This window comes from Camarhynchus parvulus, chromosome 3, assembly GCF_901933205.1.
Source record: "Camarhynchus parvulus chromosome 3, STF_HiC, whole genome shotgun sequence".
Lineage (NCBI taxonomy): Eukaryota > Metazoa > Chordata > Aves > Passeriformes > Thraupidae > Camarhynchus > Camarhynchus parvulus.
In genome coordinates, this window is record NC_044573.1 from 112,853,066 (window position 1) to 112,868,472 (window position 15,407).

A 15,407-nucleotide genomic window follows, 5' to 3' on the forward strand; every position below is an offset into this window, starting at 1 on the left:
AGGCGTGTCACACGGGTGTCACACGGGTGTCACAGGGGTGTCACAGGCATGTCACACGGGTGTCACAGGGGTGTCACAGGGGCATTTGGGGCTCGAGGGGTTCTGACAGCTCCCAGGGTGCCCGAGGGGATCTCGGGGGATCCCTGGGGGTGTTTAAGGGGCTCTGGGGGTGTTTATGGGGTGTTCAGGGGGTCTGGGGGTGTTTATGGGGTGTTTAGGGGCTCTGAGGGTGTTTATGGGGTGTTCGGGAGGTCTGGGGGTGTTTGGGGATCCCCGCGGGCTCTGGGGGTGTTTATGGGGTGTTCAGGGGGTCTGGGGGGTGTTTATGGGGTGTTTAGGGGCTCTGAGGGTGTTTATGGGGTGTTCAGGGGGTCCGGGGGTGTTCAGGGGGTCTGGGGGTGTTTATGGGGTGTTTAGGGGCTCTGAGGGTGTTTATGGGGTGTTCAGGGGCTCTGGGGGGTGTTTGGGGGTCCCCGCGGGCGCTGGGGGTGCAGAACTCGCCTCCCGCCACCAGGGGGCGCTGGTCGGGCCCGTTGCCATGGCGACAGGGGCGCGGCCATGTCGGTTGTCATGGCGGAGGGGGCGTGGCCATGCGCGTTGCCATGGCAGCAAAGAGGGGCGTGACCAGGCCCGTTGCGATGCCGAAAGGGGCGTGGCCAGCCCATTTCAACGCGCAAGGGGGCGTGGCCGTGCCTGTTGCCATGGCAGCGGGGGCGGGGCGGGGCCGTTGGCACCGCCCGCGGGGGGGGCGGCGCAGGCGCGGTCGGTCCGTGCGGTTCCGGCCCGGTCCCGGTCCCGGTCCCGGAGCGGCGGAGCGGGGGCAGCGGAGCGGCGGCGGCCGCGGCCGAGCGGTGAGTGCGGCGGGGCCGCCCGGGGGAAGGAACGGAGCGGGCGGCGCTGCTGCCATCCGCCGCATCCCCGCACCGGCCGCCGCCGCCCGGCAGCACCGGCCGGGGGGGCCGCGGGGCCTTGGGGATGGAGCGGCGGGGCCGGGAACGGGGCTGGAGGAGCGAGGCCAGAGGGGCGAGGGGCCATGGAGCGGGCCGAGGTGAGGGGGGCCCGGTTCGTGCGGTAACGCCGGGGATGGAGCGGTTGGAGCCGGGCCGCGAACGGGTCCGGGCCCAGCGGCGGGGGCCGAGCGGTCCCGCGGGGCCGGTGGCGGTCAGGCCCGGCCTGACTCAGCGGCGGCCGCTCCTGCGTGCCGGCCGTGGCTCCCGCGGGTATGGCACGGAACGGCCCCTGCACGGCACGGCACCGGTACGGCACCGGTACGGCACGCCGGGAGCTGCAGTCTCGGCTCCGGCCCCGCGCAGCACCGGGCATCGCTGCCGGTACCGGGCATCACCCGGAGACCTGCGGGCCGCGGGCCGCCGCCGCCCGGGCGCTGCCGGTGCCGCCGGTCCCGTCCCGCGGGCGATGCCGCCGTGGCGGTCCTGAGCGGCAGGTGGCTGTCACCGTGACACACCGAGCGTGACGCGCTCCCGGTCCTCGCGCTCATGGCGGCCCGGCGCCGGTACGGCAGTGTCCCCGGTACGGCGGAGTCCCCGGTACGGCAGTGTCCCCGGTACGGTGGTGTCCCCGGTACGGCGGTGTCCCCGGTGAGGTGACGCCGTCAGGGACGCGCACGTGTCGGTTTGTGCCCGGGCCCTTCTCCGCGCTCCCCCGCCGCTCCCGGGATATCGAGACCCATCTCCCGCCGGGATCCTCCCGAGCGGCTCCTCCCGCCGCGGCCGGGCCCGCAGCCCCCGTCCCCGCAGGGTCCCGGGGGTGTCCCGAGCGCGCACGGTGCCTCCCGTCGCGCCTTTGGGGACACTCTGGGGACAGCCCTGCCCGGCGGCGTGTCCCGGGCGCGCTGTCCCGGCCGGGGATGCCAGCGTGTCCCCCGCCCGGCTCGGCTCGGCTCGGCTCGGCTCGGCTCGGCTCGGCCCGGCTCGGCCCGGCTCGGCTCGGCCCGGCCGGGCCCGGCTCGGCTCGGCCTGGCTCGGCTCGGCTCGGCTCGGCCCGGCTCGGCCCGGCCGGGCCCGGCTCGGCTCGGCCCGGCTCGGCTCGGCTCGGCTCGGCTCGGCTCGGCTCGGCTCGGCTCGGCCCGGCTCGGCTCGGCCCGGCTCGGCCCGGCTCGGCTCAGCCCGGCTCGGCCCGGCCGGGCTCGGCTCGGCCCGGCTCGGCCCGGCTCGGCTCGGCTCGGCTCGGCCCGGCTCGGCCCGGCCAGGCTCGGCTCGGCCCTGCTCGGCCCGGCTCGGCTCGGCTCGGCTCGGCCCGGCTCGGCTCGGCTCGGCTCGGCTCAGCTCGGCCCGGCTCGGCTCGGCTCGGCTCGGCTCGGCTCGGCTCGGCTCGGCCCGGCTCATCCCGCGGCATTAATATTTCAGGAGCGGGGGCAGGGCCGCGCTCTGCACATGCTCCCGCCGCCGCCGTACCGAGTTATTTAGGTTAGCGGGAGCCGAGCGCGGCGGGGGATTGGGGCGCGCGGGCATCGCCGCCGGCAGCTCCCGGTGCCGGAACGGCCGCCGTGCCTCGCCGCGGGCCGGGACGGGCGCTGCCGCCGCCGGGAACCGGGGAAGGGTGCCGGGCCGGAGCCGGTACGGAGCTGGGGATGGAGCCGGAGCGGAGCTGGGCGCTGCCGGTCCCGGCGAACCCCCCCGTGCCCGCCGGAGCGCGGGGATGCTCCGCTCGGGGTGGGGGGAAGCGGCTCCGGGGACTCCCGGGGGGGACGTGGGCGACCATCGCCCCGGCCACCGTGGCCGCCGCCAGCCCCGCACGGCGCTCGGCCCCCGCCGGGCTGTCTGCCACCCCCCTGGCGTGTTTGTCACTTGAGAAGCCACCGGGACGGCTCCCAAAATAGAAGCCGCCAGCCGCAGCAGCCCAGTTCGCACCGGCAGTACCGCGGTGCCGCTCGGCTCCCGGTGCCGAGCTCCCGGTGCCCGCCGCCGGTGCCGCCCTCGGCCTCACTCTGCTCCCGTTTGTTTGGGCAGAGCGGCCGCGGGGGCTGCGCCGTGGGACCGGGCCCGGACGACCTCTGCGTGCGCCCCGGCAGCGCCGCGGGACGGGCACGGACGCACGCCCGGGGCTTCGGCGGCCGTCGGGCCGTGATTAGCGGCTCCCGCCCGGACAATTAAAATGCAGCGGTAAGCGTCCCCCGCCTGGCCGGGCGCCCGGCAGCAGCCAACCCCTCTCCTCTCGGCCCGCCGGGAATCGGGCCTCAATTCTTATTTTTCACTCGGTTTTTTTGGCACGGCAAACCGGCCGGGCCGGAGGCTCCCGGCCCCGGGCGCGTCCATCCCCGGCGTCGGGGCGGCCGCGGGTCGGAGGGTGCCGCGGGCGCCGGCTGCCCTGTCATTACACCGGGCCGGGCTCGGCAATGCGCCGGGGGCTCGGAAGGCGTTCGGGAGGGTCGGGACGGGCTGGGTGGCTCCGGGCGGCGGCCCCGCTCCGCCCTCGGGACGCGCCGGTGCCCGGCGGGGTCACGGTGCTCCCGGTGGGGCAAGGTGCTCCCGGCGGGATCACGGTTCCCTCCGCGTGTCAGGGTGCTCGGTGGGGATCGGGGTGCTCCCCCTGTGTCGGAGTTCTCGGTGGGTGCTCCCCCCGTGTCACGGTGCTCGGTGGGTGCTCCCCCCGTGTCACGGTTCGCCCCCGCGCTCTCACGTGCGCCGCCGTGTGCGGGACTCGAGGTGCGGCTGGCGCGGTGACACCCGCGGTTCATCCCGGCGGGGAGCCTGGGGGTCGCAGCCCCGTTCCCCAGCTCGGGGGATGCCGCAGAGCCCCGGCGGCCGTGCCGGTCCCGCGGGCATCCCGCGCCCGGCCCGGGTGATGCTTCGGCGGCTGCCCCGTTATGCGAGGAAGAACCGGCGATGGCAGGGGGGTGTCAGCCGCTCCTCGCCGTGCGGCAGGCAGCCCCTGCCTCGTGCCCCGTGCCCCGTACCCCGTGCCCCGCTGCCGCCGCCGCCGCAGCCCCGGTACCGGCAGCCGCGGCACCGCAGTGCGCGTGGCTCTGGCTCAGCGCCGCGCATGACTCAGCTCCGCCGCCGGAGCCAGGGGAGGGGGGCGCGATGGGGGCGGCCCTGGGGGACCCCTGCCCGCGCCCCGCTGCCGCCGTGCCGCCAACGGGCGCGGGACGGGCCGCGGCTCTCGCCGGTACCGGGAGCGGGTCGGTGCGCACCTCGCCGTGCGGGGGCGGCGGCGGCGCGGGGGCCCCGGTTCCAGCCGCTGCGGCGGCGGCTAAAAATACCGACCCCCCCCGCGGGTGCGTGCGGTAACACGGCGGGCTGGGACCGGGGTCCCGGATGGGCTCAGCCGCCGGGGGCTTCAACCGGCTGCGGCATCGCCGGTGCTGAGTCACCGCGGTGCTGTACCGGACACGGGGGCACTGCGGCCACCGGGACCTTCCGCCCCCCAAACGGGCCCGGGGGTGGCAGCACCCAGGGGTGGCAGCGCCCCGCCGGCCCCAGCGCCGCAGCCCCCGGGCGCCGATGTGCGCGGCTGCTGCGCCCCCCTCATTCCCCCGGGATGTGGCACTGCAGGGGGGTCTGGGGGCTGCGCTCCCCCCTGCCCCCGCCTGGCAGCTGGCCCGGCCCGCGGCCCCCCTCGCCACGGAGGGAAGCGGATTAACGGCGCCGCTGCCGCCGCTGCCGGGCGGGGGGGACACCGGGACCGCCGCTCCCGGGAAGGGGCCGCTCCTCGGGGGCTGCACCGGAGCGTTGGTGCAGGACAGTGACCGCGGGGCTCCGTGCCCCCCGCTCTGCTGCCGCTCCCCGTGCGCTGCCGGGCTGGCACTGCAGCCGGGGGGTCCCGCGGCCCCCGGCCATCTGGGCGGAGGCCGCCTGCCGGCAGATGTTGCCCCTCTAAGCCCTGCTCTAATGGACCCCGATCCCGATCCCGGCCCCGGCAGATTAGGCAGCACCGGGGGCCGTAGAGGGGGGCCCTAAGCTGCTTATGGGCAGCAGCCCCCAGGAGCCCCTGGGCTCACCCAGGGCAGCAGCCCCCGGGCGCAGGGGCAGTGCCCCCGGCAGGGCTGGCATCCCCTCGGCAGTGCCCGCCGAGGGACTCCTGCCCCCTGTGTTGGAGTCTGGATGGAATGGGCACCCTGGGTCCCAGTGCCCCTGGTGTTGGAGTTTGGGTGGGATGGGCACCCCAGATCCCAGTGCCCCCGGTGCTGGAGCACAGTTGGGATGGGCACCCCAGGTCCTAGTGCCCCTGGTGTTGGGGTTTGGTTGGGATGGATGCCCTGGGTCCCAGTGCCCCTGGTGCTGGGGCACAGTTGGGATGGGCACCCCAGGTCCTAGTGCCCCTGGTGTTGGGGTTTGGTTGGGATGGATGCCCCGGGTCCCAGTGCCCCTGGTGTTGGGGTTTGGTTGGGATGGATGCCCTGGGTCCCAGTGCCCCTGGTGTTGGAGTTTGGGTGGGATGGGCACCCCAGGTCCCAGTGCCCCTGGCGCTGGAGCACAGTTGGGATGGATGCCCTGGGTCCTAGTGCCCCTGGTGTTGGGGCACGGGTGGGATGGATGCCCCAGGTCCCAGTGGCCCTGGAGCGGGGTTGGGGTGCCCGGGGTGCCAGTGTGACCCCCATCTCTTGGCAGCTGGGGCATGGCCGTCAATGTGTACTCCACGTCGGTGACCAGCGAGAACCTGAGCCGCCATGACATGCTGGCCTGGGTCAACGACTCCCTGCAGCTCAACTACACCAAGATCGAGCAGCTCTGCTCAGGTGGGCTTGTGGGGGACACGGGGGGCGCCGCCAGGGTGCCCCCAGCCCCCCGTGACCGTGGCTGGGCCCGGCGCAGGGGCTGCCTATTGCCAGTTCATGGACATGCTGTTCCCCGGCTGCGTGCACCTGCGCAAGGTGAAGTTCCAGGCCAAGCTGGAGCACGAGTACATCCACAACTTCAAGGTGCTGCAGGCCGCCTTCAAGAAGATGGGAGTGGACAAAGTAGGTGCCCGGGGACAGCGGGGGCTGTCACCCCGTGGGAGGTGACCCCCGCTGGGGTCCGTGCTGCCCCGTGTCCCTGCTGAGCCCCCGTGTGCCCCCAGATCATCGCCGTGGAGCGGCTGGTGAAGGGCAAGTTCCAGGACAATTTTGAGTTCATCCAGTGGTTCAAGAAGTTCTTTGACGCCAACTACGACGGGAAGGAGTACAACCCGCTGCTGGCGCGACAGGGCCAGGACGTGGCGCCCCCCCCTAACCCAGGTGATCACATCTACAACAAACCCAAGAAACCCATTGGCACTGCAGGTAATGTCCGGGGCTGTCCCCCAGCGAGCGCTGCCCCCCGCCCTCTGCACCCCTGGTCACGGCCAGGCGTCCCCCTGCCCCTGCCTGTGCCCTGCTCTGCTGCCTGCCCTGGCCTGCCCTGCCCTGCCTGCCTGCCACGGGGGGGTGCAGGACACCCAGACTGCAGAGCACAGGGATCCCGGCTGCCTCCACCTGCCTGCTCAGCCCGGCCTGGGCTGGTTTGTCACCCCTGGCTGCCACCCCCCCGTGCCGTGCAGCTCCCGTGGGCCCTGGGGGCTCCCTGTGCTGGCCCAGTGGGAGCTGTCAAGGTTTGGGGCCTCCTCAGCCGCCCTGCCGACCCCCAAACAAGCCATGAGCACCCTTGGAGGGCTGGGGGTGAGATTTACCAGGGGAAACTGAGGCAGGGGGAGGCTGAAGGTGGGAGAGCCTGGAGCCGTGGCTCTGCGCAGGGGATCTGCCTGCCCTGGCTGCTGCCCCCCACTCAATGCACGGGGTGGTCCCTGCTGGCAGCCCCCCCAGCCAGCATTAACCCATGGGTCCCCGTGTGCTGTCAAGTGCCCCAGAGGACCTCGCCCACGGGCCCCAAGAACAGCCCGAACCCAGCCCGCCTCGGCAACGTGCCCAGCGGCATCCTACGGAAAAACTCGCCCGCCGCCCGCGACGGCGGCACCGAGGCTGACGCGCAGATCCTGGAGCTCAACCAGCAGGTGGGGAGGGCAGGGTCCCTGCCGGGGAATGGGGGGCACCCTGGCGCTGGGGGCTGAAGGTTTTCAACGTTTCCCTGTCGCACAGCTGATGGACCTGAAGCTGACAGTGGACGGGCTGGAGAAGGAGCGGGATTTCTACTTCAGCAAACTGCGGGACATCGAGCTCATCTGCCAGGAGCACGAGAACGAGAACAGCCCCATCATCACCGGCATCGTCAGCGTGCTCTATGCCACGGAGGTGAGGGCGGGCCGGAGCCCATGTCCCTGTCCTGCTCCCGGGAATTCCCGGGCAGGGAGGGGCTCCCTTCCCCCCAGTTGTCCTTGTTCACTCCGTGTGGTGCCAGGGCTTTGCCAAGCCAGGTGGAGGTTGGTGTGCCCACCCGTGCCACCGCTGTTCCCCCCAGGAGGGCTTTGCCCCGCCGGAGGACGACGAGCTGGAGGAGCAGCCGCCAGAGGAGCAGGACGAGTACTAGCCCCGGCCCGCGCCCCCTGCGCCCCCCGCGCCGCCCCCCACCACAGACATCGAGCTCCGAGCCCGCGCCCCGTCAGTCACACGCCACGGGCAGCTCCGGGGTGGGGAAGCACCATCTCCATGAGCAGCCGCCATCCCCGGGCGAGGAGCGCGGCTGCGCCGGGGCTGGGGCTGGGGACGGGCTCTGGCCCCGGCCGGGGCCTGCCCGCGCCACCCCCTCCCCGTATTTATTTCTGTTGTCCCCCCGGTGCGAACGCGAGCGCCGCGTCCTGCCCCGGTGAGAGTGAGAAGGGAGGCCCGGTCCTGGGGGCTGCTCACCTTGCTGGGACCCTCAGGGCCCCAGGACCCCCGTGGCAGAGCGAGTGCCAGCCTGCTGGAGCGGGAGGCCACGGAGCAGAGCAGAGAGAAGTGGGTTCAGCTTCCTGGGAAGGTGAAAAGGAGAGCCCAGCCCAGCGCGCCCGTGGCAGCCACGGGGGTCCCGGAGAGGGGGCTGTGCTCAGCACGGCACGGAACGGCAGCGGGCCCTCTCCTCTCGCCGGCGGCCCCCAGGAGCCGGGGCTGGGCCGGCTCACCGCCCGGGCTCGCAGCGCCCGCCCGCCCCGGCTGCCATGTCCCTGTCGCATCGCTTGTCTGGTCCATCACTCCGGTCGCAACGCTGCATCTGTGTTCGGTTTTATTTAAATAAACTCGTGTGGTAACACTGCGTGCCGGGGGTCACTGCAGGGTCCTGCCCTCGCTGCCTGCCCCGGGGGTTCCTCTGTGCTGACAGACCCGCGGTAGGACGGTGGGAAGCGGCGGAGAGCGCGAACGCAGTCCCCCACTACCACAAATTATGCAGTCGAGTTTCCCGCATTTGGGGAAATCGCAGGGGTCAGCACACCCGGAGTGCAAGGGATGAGCCTCGCCCTGGGAAAACCACCTGCCTGATCATGGTGTCTCCCCTGCCAGGTAAGTATGCCCGAGCCGCCCCAACGCCCGCCCGCCCCGCCCGCCGCACGCCCGCCCAGCACACGCCCGGCCCCGGCCCGGCCCCGCTCCCGCCCGGCCCCGCGCTGCGGCCCGGCCCGCACGGCCCGGCACGGCCCGGCCCGCGCCAAGCCCGCGGACGCGCCGGGACAGCGCGGGTTTGGCGCGGGATCGGGCCCGGCATGCCGCGCGGCGAGGCTGAATTTGCATGGCCCCACCTCGTCCCCCGAATGCACCGCCCCTTGTCCCGCTTTGATTTGCATGGCCACGCCCCTTCCCCAAACCCCGCCTCGTGTTAGCGCCCTCTGGCGGCGCGGCGGAGCGCCCCCGCCCGGCCCGGGCGCGTCCGGATCCTCCCAACGGAACCGGACCCGGAACGGAACCGATCCCGCACGGAAGCGGACCCGGAACGGAACCGGACCCGGAACGGAACCGAATCCCGAACGGAACCGGACCCGGAACAGAACCGCATCCCGAACGGAACCAGACCCCAAACGGATCCAGTACCCGCATGGAGCCAGAGCCGGCACGGGAAGCAGGCGCGGCGCTGTCCCACACGCTGCTGCTCGCGCTCCGTGCCAGCTCTGGGATGGAAACTCCGGGAAGGACTCGGGGGGCGCGGAGGATGGGGATTGCCCAGGGGGTGCCCGCAGCCACGGGAGGGAGCGCGAGGGAGCGAGAAGAGCCTCAAGGCATGAACAAATCCGTGCCAGGGCAGAAATGACCAAATCCGTGCCAGGGCAGAAATGACCAAATCTGTGCCAGGGACAGAAATGCCCAAATCTGTGCCAGGGCAGAAATGACCAAATCTGTGCCAGGGACAGAAATGCCCAAATCTGTGTAAGGGACAGAAATGCCCAAATCCGTGCCAGGGCAGAAATGACCAAATCCGTGCCAGGGCAGAAATGACCAAATCTGTGTAAGGGACAGAAATGACCAAATCCGTGCCAGGGCAGAAATGACCAAATCCGTGCCAGGGCAGAAATGACCAAATCAGAAATGACCAAATCTGTGCCAGGGGCAGAAATGACCAAATCTGTGTAAGGGACAGAAATGCCCAAATCTGTGCCAGGGACAGAAATGCCCAAATCTGTGCCAGGGACAGAAATGAACCAAATGTGTGTAAGGGACAGAAATGACCAAATCTGTGTAAGGGACAGAAATGACCAAATCTGTGCCAGGGCAGAAATGACCAAATCTGTGTAAGGGACAGAAATGCCCAAATCTGTGCGGCAGAAATGACCAAATCTGTGCTAGGGGCAGAAATGACCAAATCTGTGTAAGGGACAGAAATGCCCAAATCCGTGCCAGGGACAGAAATGAACAAATCTGTGTAAGGGACAGAAATGCCCAAATCTGTGCCGGGACAGAAATGCCCAAATCTGTGCCAGGGACAGAAATGACCAAATCTGTGCCAGGGCAGTGCAGGGGCAGAGGGCGAGCCCTGAGCAGGGACAGCTCCTGAGCTGGGGTTGACCCCTCCAAAATACCGCGGTGTGGGCTGCAGGCAGGACGGGCTGAGCACGGACACGAGGGAAAAGCAGAAGAGGAAGAAGCTGGGCTGGGCTGAAGGGGACCGCAGGCATCTCCTGTCTCCCTGAATCCTTTGGGTGCACTCGAGCCGGGGATGCAGCCGTGGATTTTCTGTGAACACTGGAATATCCTGTTCTGTAGTCACTGGCTGTGAAGGGCCTTGGAGTGAAAGGTTGGTGTTGTTGCTGCAGCTGGAGGAAATCCCTCAGGGCAGGAAATCCCTCAGGGCAGGAAATCCCTCAGGGCAGGAAATCCCTCGGACATCCCATGGAATTCGGGACTGGGAATGCAGAATGACCCCATCGCTTTCTCCACGTGCCCGAGTGCCCTTTGCCACTGCTCGGGCAGGGTTTGCTGTGCAAAATGCACAATTAACCTTTCCAAAGTAAATGCACAATTAACTTCCCAAAGTAAATGCACAATTAACTTCCCAAAGGGCTCTGGGCAGTTTGCACGTTCCCCTGCAAAAGGGATGGAAAGTGCAGCTCTGCCCATTCACCCAGGGACAGTTTAGGGTTTCTCTTTGAGCAAGGTCTTATGAGCTCTCAGAGAATTTATTACACTTGAGATAGCTCAGCTGCCCTGAACGGCATAAAATCAGCAGGATGGCTTCCGAGGTAGTGCTGGAAACAGGAAAGGTTTAAATAAAGGGCAAAATAACAAAGCTCTTAGAGAGAGAAAAACTGAGCCAGGGCAAGAGGTTCTTACTCCTGCTAAAACACCCCACAAAAGCAATTATTTCCTTTGTTTTCTTGATTTTCTCCTGAATTACCTGAGTGAGATTTTTTAGCCTTTGTCTGATTAGGTAACCTTAGGTTTGAGGTGAGGTCTTAAAGGTCCCATGAGGTGTCTTTTTACCAAAGTGGGGAGAGAAACTTCTGGGCTTTTTGCCTTTTTAAACGGACAAAGAATGATTTAGCCACTCCCTCAACAGAGAGCACATTCCTGCATTTGGGTGCCCTCACACCTCTGCTTTGGGCTCGGGGGACCCTGGGGCGAGAGAGAAACGAGAGTCCCCCAGAAGCTGAGCTGCAGCCGGGAGCCCAAGGGTGAGAAAAGACCAACCCCGATGGAACGAGAGCCCCAGCGAGGCCTCGGGGTCTCGGCTGCTCCCAGTGACCCCGAGATGGGTTCAAGTCGCTTTTCCCAGCCCGCTGCTCCAAGAAGGAGTCAGAGCTCTTCATGTCTCGGTCTCAAGGGTGTTTCTTGTTCCTTATCTATAAAATTCTTTCTCCTGACCAGCCGAGGTCTGTCCAGCAGGACAGCCCAAGGCACTCTGCCTGCCCCGGGGCTGTGTTATCTTTTTGTACTGAAAACTACGTGTACAATAATTACAATTACTGCCCAGTACCTGTCACCTGTGTTAGACAGTGAGCTTCTACTCTAGACCAATCCCAAAGTGCCACCAGCACAGCAGAAGATGGAGGCCAAGAAGAAGAAGGAGAAAGGCTGGACAGACCCAGATTCCTCCATGTTGCCCCCTGAGCCCCCATTCTAAAACCCCAAAATCGATTTTTCACCCCGTGATAAATTCACTATCATTCCACTTTACCTGTCGTGGCTTGTCATCCTCCATGTAAGGCTGGTGATTGTTTTTTCCAGGGGCTGAATCAAAGGCCCAGGGCTCCTGGGCTCTGTGCCGCGGTCCCTGCGCCCCCTGGGCAGGGGCTCGAGCCCTCCCGAGGCATTTCCTGGGTTCCCACAGCCCGGCCGTGTGAAAAGGCTCTTTTGTACAGGCTGGGTTATTGCCGGCTCCAATTTACCCTGCAATGCCCCCAGAGGCAGCCTGAGCCGTCGGGAGGGACGGGGCAGGGCCACGGGGCAGTCACAGCTCGTCCCTGAGAGCAGCGGTGCGTTTGTCTTTGCAAACCAACTCTGGCTCTGCTGGGAGCTGAAACCAGCGCTGGCAGATGAGAGAAACAATGGGAAGGGTTCCACTGATCGATGGATGGAAAAAGAGATTTGCTTTTACAAATAAACTTTGGGTTTGCTGATGCGAAAAACGCCAGTCACTTGTTTTTAAAATTTTAAAACTTTATTGATAATAAAACGGTTATAAAAATAGTGATACAATTAGAGTAATCATAATTTGGACAATTTGAGACAATAGAAACAAAGAGTTATGGACATCCAGGTACCTTTTTCTGGGCAGCACAAGCCCAAAAAGGACACATATTAACAAAGGATTAACCCTTAAAAACAATTTCATATTCATACAGCTCATCCATGATGCATAAGTTCCATTCAAACACAGGATTCTGTCTGGGCAGTGTCAGCTTCTTCCTCTGAATCCTGACGGCATCTTCAGGACTGAGCAGGCGGGAAGAAGTTCGTTTCTTCTGATAAGGGAGCAATAAATTCTTTTTCTCTGAAAGATTCAGGTGTCCTGTGGCTGCTATCTCAGTGAGAGTTCCTCATTCCTCTCTTTAAGTATCTTACATAGCATAGTTTCTATTTTAACATGATGTTATAACCTAAAACTAGATTTAACACACTATTTAAGGAAATTAATACAGCATAACTTTCTAACATAGCACATATAACATTCATTTGAATATTTGCGAAAAGCCAGCCATAAAATAGGCATTTTTCACATCCCGGACGCCGCGGGCCCGGCCGCTCGTGCCCGAGGGGAAAGAGCCCCGGGAGGAGCGGGCGGCGCGGAGCGGAGGCAGCGGGAGGGGCGCGGCAGCACCGGGCAGTGCCGGGGAAAGGAAACTGCGGCAGCGGGAGCTGGCGGGCACCGAGCCCCGGGAGCGGCGGGAGCAGAGCGCGGCCCGAGCGCGGCCCGGGGCGGCGGCTCCGCGGCTCTCGGGGCTCCCGGCGGGGCCGGCCCGGAGCAGGGGGCGGGGCCAGGAGGAGAGGGGCGTGTCCATGCAAATTCAGCCTCGCCGCGCGGCATGCCGGGCCCGATCCCGCGCCAAACCCGCGCTGTCCCGGCGCGTCCGCGGGCTTGGCGCGGGCCGGGCCGTGCCGGGCCGTGCGGGCCGGGCCGCAGCGCGGGGCCGGGCGGGAGCGGGGCCGGGCCGGGGCCGGGCGTGTGCTGGGCGGGCGTGCGGCGGGCGGGGCGGGCGGGCGTTGGGGCGGCTCGGGCATACTTACCTGGCAGGGGAGACACCATGATCAGGCAGGTGGTTTTCCCAGGGCGAGGCTCATCCCTTGCACTCCGGGTGTGCTGACCCCTGCGATTTCCCCAAATGCGGGAAACTCGACTGCATAATTTGTGGTAGTGGGGGACTGCGTTCGCGCTCTCCCCTGGTATTCCTGGTCAAAAACAGATACAAGGTATCTTGCGTTGGTTACTTAGTTCTGCGACCATACTTTAGCTGTTCTCGTATATGGTTGTGGCGGTGTCCTCGTTTTGGAGGCTTCTAGAGCCGAGTCCTTCCTGCGCAGACACAGCCGTGCTCGCTGGTGCCGGAGGTTGGAGCGCCCGGCACCGAAGTGGGACAGAGCAGCCGATGTGGCTGCAGCGGCCTGCTTAATCATGGTTTTAGAAATTCAGGATTTTAGCTGAGGGTTAGAACCAATTCATATTGAAGTTAGATACGCCAACGATAGTTAATTATTATTACGCGCTTAAACTAAAGCTAATTGTTACATTATAAGCTTATTTATAGAAGGAAGTGGAGCAAGTAAACTGCTATTGAACATATTGAACATATTGAAACCAGTAGAACAATGCCCAGCACCTGGACTCTGTGTCAAACCATCATGAGCAGGGGCCCTTGGATCGTGCCAGAGAGTCACAGAGACCTGATGAAGACTCTCATGACTTCATGCCAGGGACCACTGACCCAATTCGAGACCCCCGATCCAATTCAAGAGAACTGCGCACGCGTGAAGGACTAATAACGTCATTGTAATACGGAGCGGGGATGGGAGGTGTTAGTGTTGTGCATGTGTACTGGGGAAGAAAGAGAAAAAAAATTGTGGTGGGGGGGGGGCGTTTTTTGGGGGGGAGGAGGGCGGCCCCCCCGCCGCAAAAAAACACCACTTTGTAAAAAAACTTGGACTAGTAAGAGAGTCTTTGTCCGTGATTTTCGGTTTTAACGATTCCCTGTGACAACGCGGATGCAGCCGCTGAGTGGCCCGGGACCCCCTGAAGGGCTCGGAGGGCAGAGAGGCTCGGGGACAGCAGGGGACGAGCGGCCGGGAGACACGGCCCGCAGGAACCGGCCAGCGGATCCCCAGCCTCGGGGACGGGCTGGTCCCGGGCTGAGCCCGCCGGGTCTGCGGGAGCGCCGCGGGGAAAGGGGCGAGGTGCCGGCACTGCCGGGGCACTGTGGGCTCACGCAGTGACAAAATCAGGGCAGCGACGTGCCGGGGGGCTGAGGGCGAAGACACCGAGCGCAGCAGCGCTGATGGCTCTGAATCATGCGGGGATCCATACGAGCCCAAAGTCCGGGATGAATGAGCAGGGTAAGCACGCTACGGGCTGGTAGAAATTTGTGATAATTCGGTGTTAATCATGTCTTGGATAGGTTAATTCTGTTTTTGACCAAGAATACAGGGGAGAGCGCGAACGCAGTCCCCCACTACCACAAATTATGCAGTCGAGTTTCCCGCATTTGGGGAAATCGCAGGGGTCAGCACACCCGGAGTGCAAAGGGATGAGCCTCGCCCTGGGAAAACCACCTGCCTGATCATGGTGTCTCCCCTGCCAGGTAAGTATGCCCGAGCCGCCCCAACGCCCGCCCGCCCCCGCCCGCCGCACGCCCGCCCAGCACACGCCCGGCCCCGGCCCGGCCCCGCTCCCGCCCGGCCCCGCGCTGCGGCCCGGCCCGCACGGCCCGGCACGGCCCGGCCCGCGCCAAGCCCGCGGACGCGCCGGGACAGCGCGGGTCTGGCGCGGGATCGGGCCCGGCATGCCGCGCGGCGAGGCTAAATTTGCATGGACACGCCCTCAGCCGCTCGCAAGGCTCCGCCCCTGCCAGGTCGGGGCTGTCCTGCAGGCGGCGGTGCGAGGGCCGTGGACACGCCCCCTCTGACTCCGCTCACTTTGCGTCACCAGCGTCGCTCCCCCTCAAGCCCCGCCTCCTTCCCGCCATAGAGGCCGCTCTGTGGGCGGGGTCTCAGAGGAGGCGGTGCCCTCTGATCCCGCCCCTCGGGTGGGCGGGGCCGTGCCCGCCCTGTCACGTTCCCCGGCGAGGCGGGGCGGGGACGTGGCAGCCGGCACGAGCGGCGCGTATCCCAGGGCGCAGCCAATCAGCGGCGGCGGTGCGCGCACGCGTCCTGGCCCCGGCCCGGCGCCGCCCGTGGCGCTCCGGGTCTCGATGGCGGCGGCGAAAGCGGCCCCGGGCCGGGTCCGGGCGGCGCCGCTCCCGGCCGCTGGGAGGTGGTGCGCAAGGGCCGCCGGGGGGCCGCGGGCGGCACCGGCAGCCGCCGTGCCCTGGGAGAGGCCAACGCCGGTCGCGCTCTGGCCGTGCCCGGTGAGTGTCCGCGCCCGCGGGCCCCGGTGTGGCGGGCGGGGGTCCCGTGGGTCCGGGGGCGCTGTGTGTGGGGA

General features: G+C 66.7%; 2 protein-coding genes and 3 non-coding genes across 6 annotated transcripts in view; 2 read left to right on the forward strand and 3 right to left on the reverse strand.

Annotated features, from left to right (window-relative positions):
* Positions 1 to 768: 768 nt before the first annotated feature.
* Positions 769 to 8,116, forward strand: MAPRE3 (microtubule associated protein RP/EB family member 3). Of its 2 annotated transcripts, none has more exons than XM_030945266.1 (7): positions 769 to 851; positions 5,571 to 5,698; positions 5,775 to 5,920; positions 6,022 to 6,223; positions 6,779 to 6,930; positions 7,016 to 7,168; positions 7,335 to 8,116. In XM_030945266.1, the coding sequence occupies exons 2-7, from the start codon at positions 5,578 to 5,580 to the stop codon at positions 7,401 to 7,403; spliced, it is 843 nt and encodes a 280-aa protein (XP_030801126.1). In that variant the 5' UTR covers positions 769 to 851; positions 5,571 to 5,577; the 3' UTR covers positions 7,404 to 8,116. The 2 variants fall into 2 exon arrangements, with proteins under 2 accessions (XP_030801126.1, XP_030801127.1); XM_030945267.1 differs by having other exon boundaries at positions 6,022 to 6,178; positions 7,335 to 8,115.
* Positions 8,117 to 8,194: 78 nt separating this feature from the next.
* On the reverse strand, positions 8,195 to 8,358 carry LOC115902853. Its single transcript, XR_004060647.1, has one exon. It is a non-coding gene; the product is annotated as a U1 spliceosomal RNA (small nuclear RNA).
* A 4,637-nt stretch (positions 8,359 to 12,995) lies between these two features.
* Positions 12,996 to 13,159, forward strand: LOC115902852. The gene has a single exon (XR_004060646.1). It is a non-coding gene; the product is annotated as a U1 spliceosomal RNA (small nuclear RNA).
* Positions 13,160 to 14,411: 1,252 nt separating this feature from the next.
* LOC115902868 lies at positions 14,412 to 14,576 on the reverse strand. Its single transcript, XR_004060661.1, has one exon. It is a non-coding gene; the product is annotated as a U1 spliceosomal RNA (small nuclear RNA).
* Positions 14,577 to 14,927: 351 nt separating this feature from the next.
* The window catches only part of GPN1 (GPN-loop GTPase 1), an 8,808-nt gene continuing 8,328 nt past the window's right edge, over positions 14,928 to 15,407 (reverse strand). Inside the window, exon 10 of the mRNA XM_030944813.1 lies at positions 14,928 to 15,293. Coding sequence (XP_030800673.1) covers positions 14,928 to 15,293 — 366 coding nt within the window. The remainder of the gene's footprint in view (positions 15,294 to 15,407) is intronic.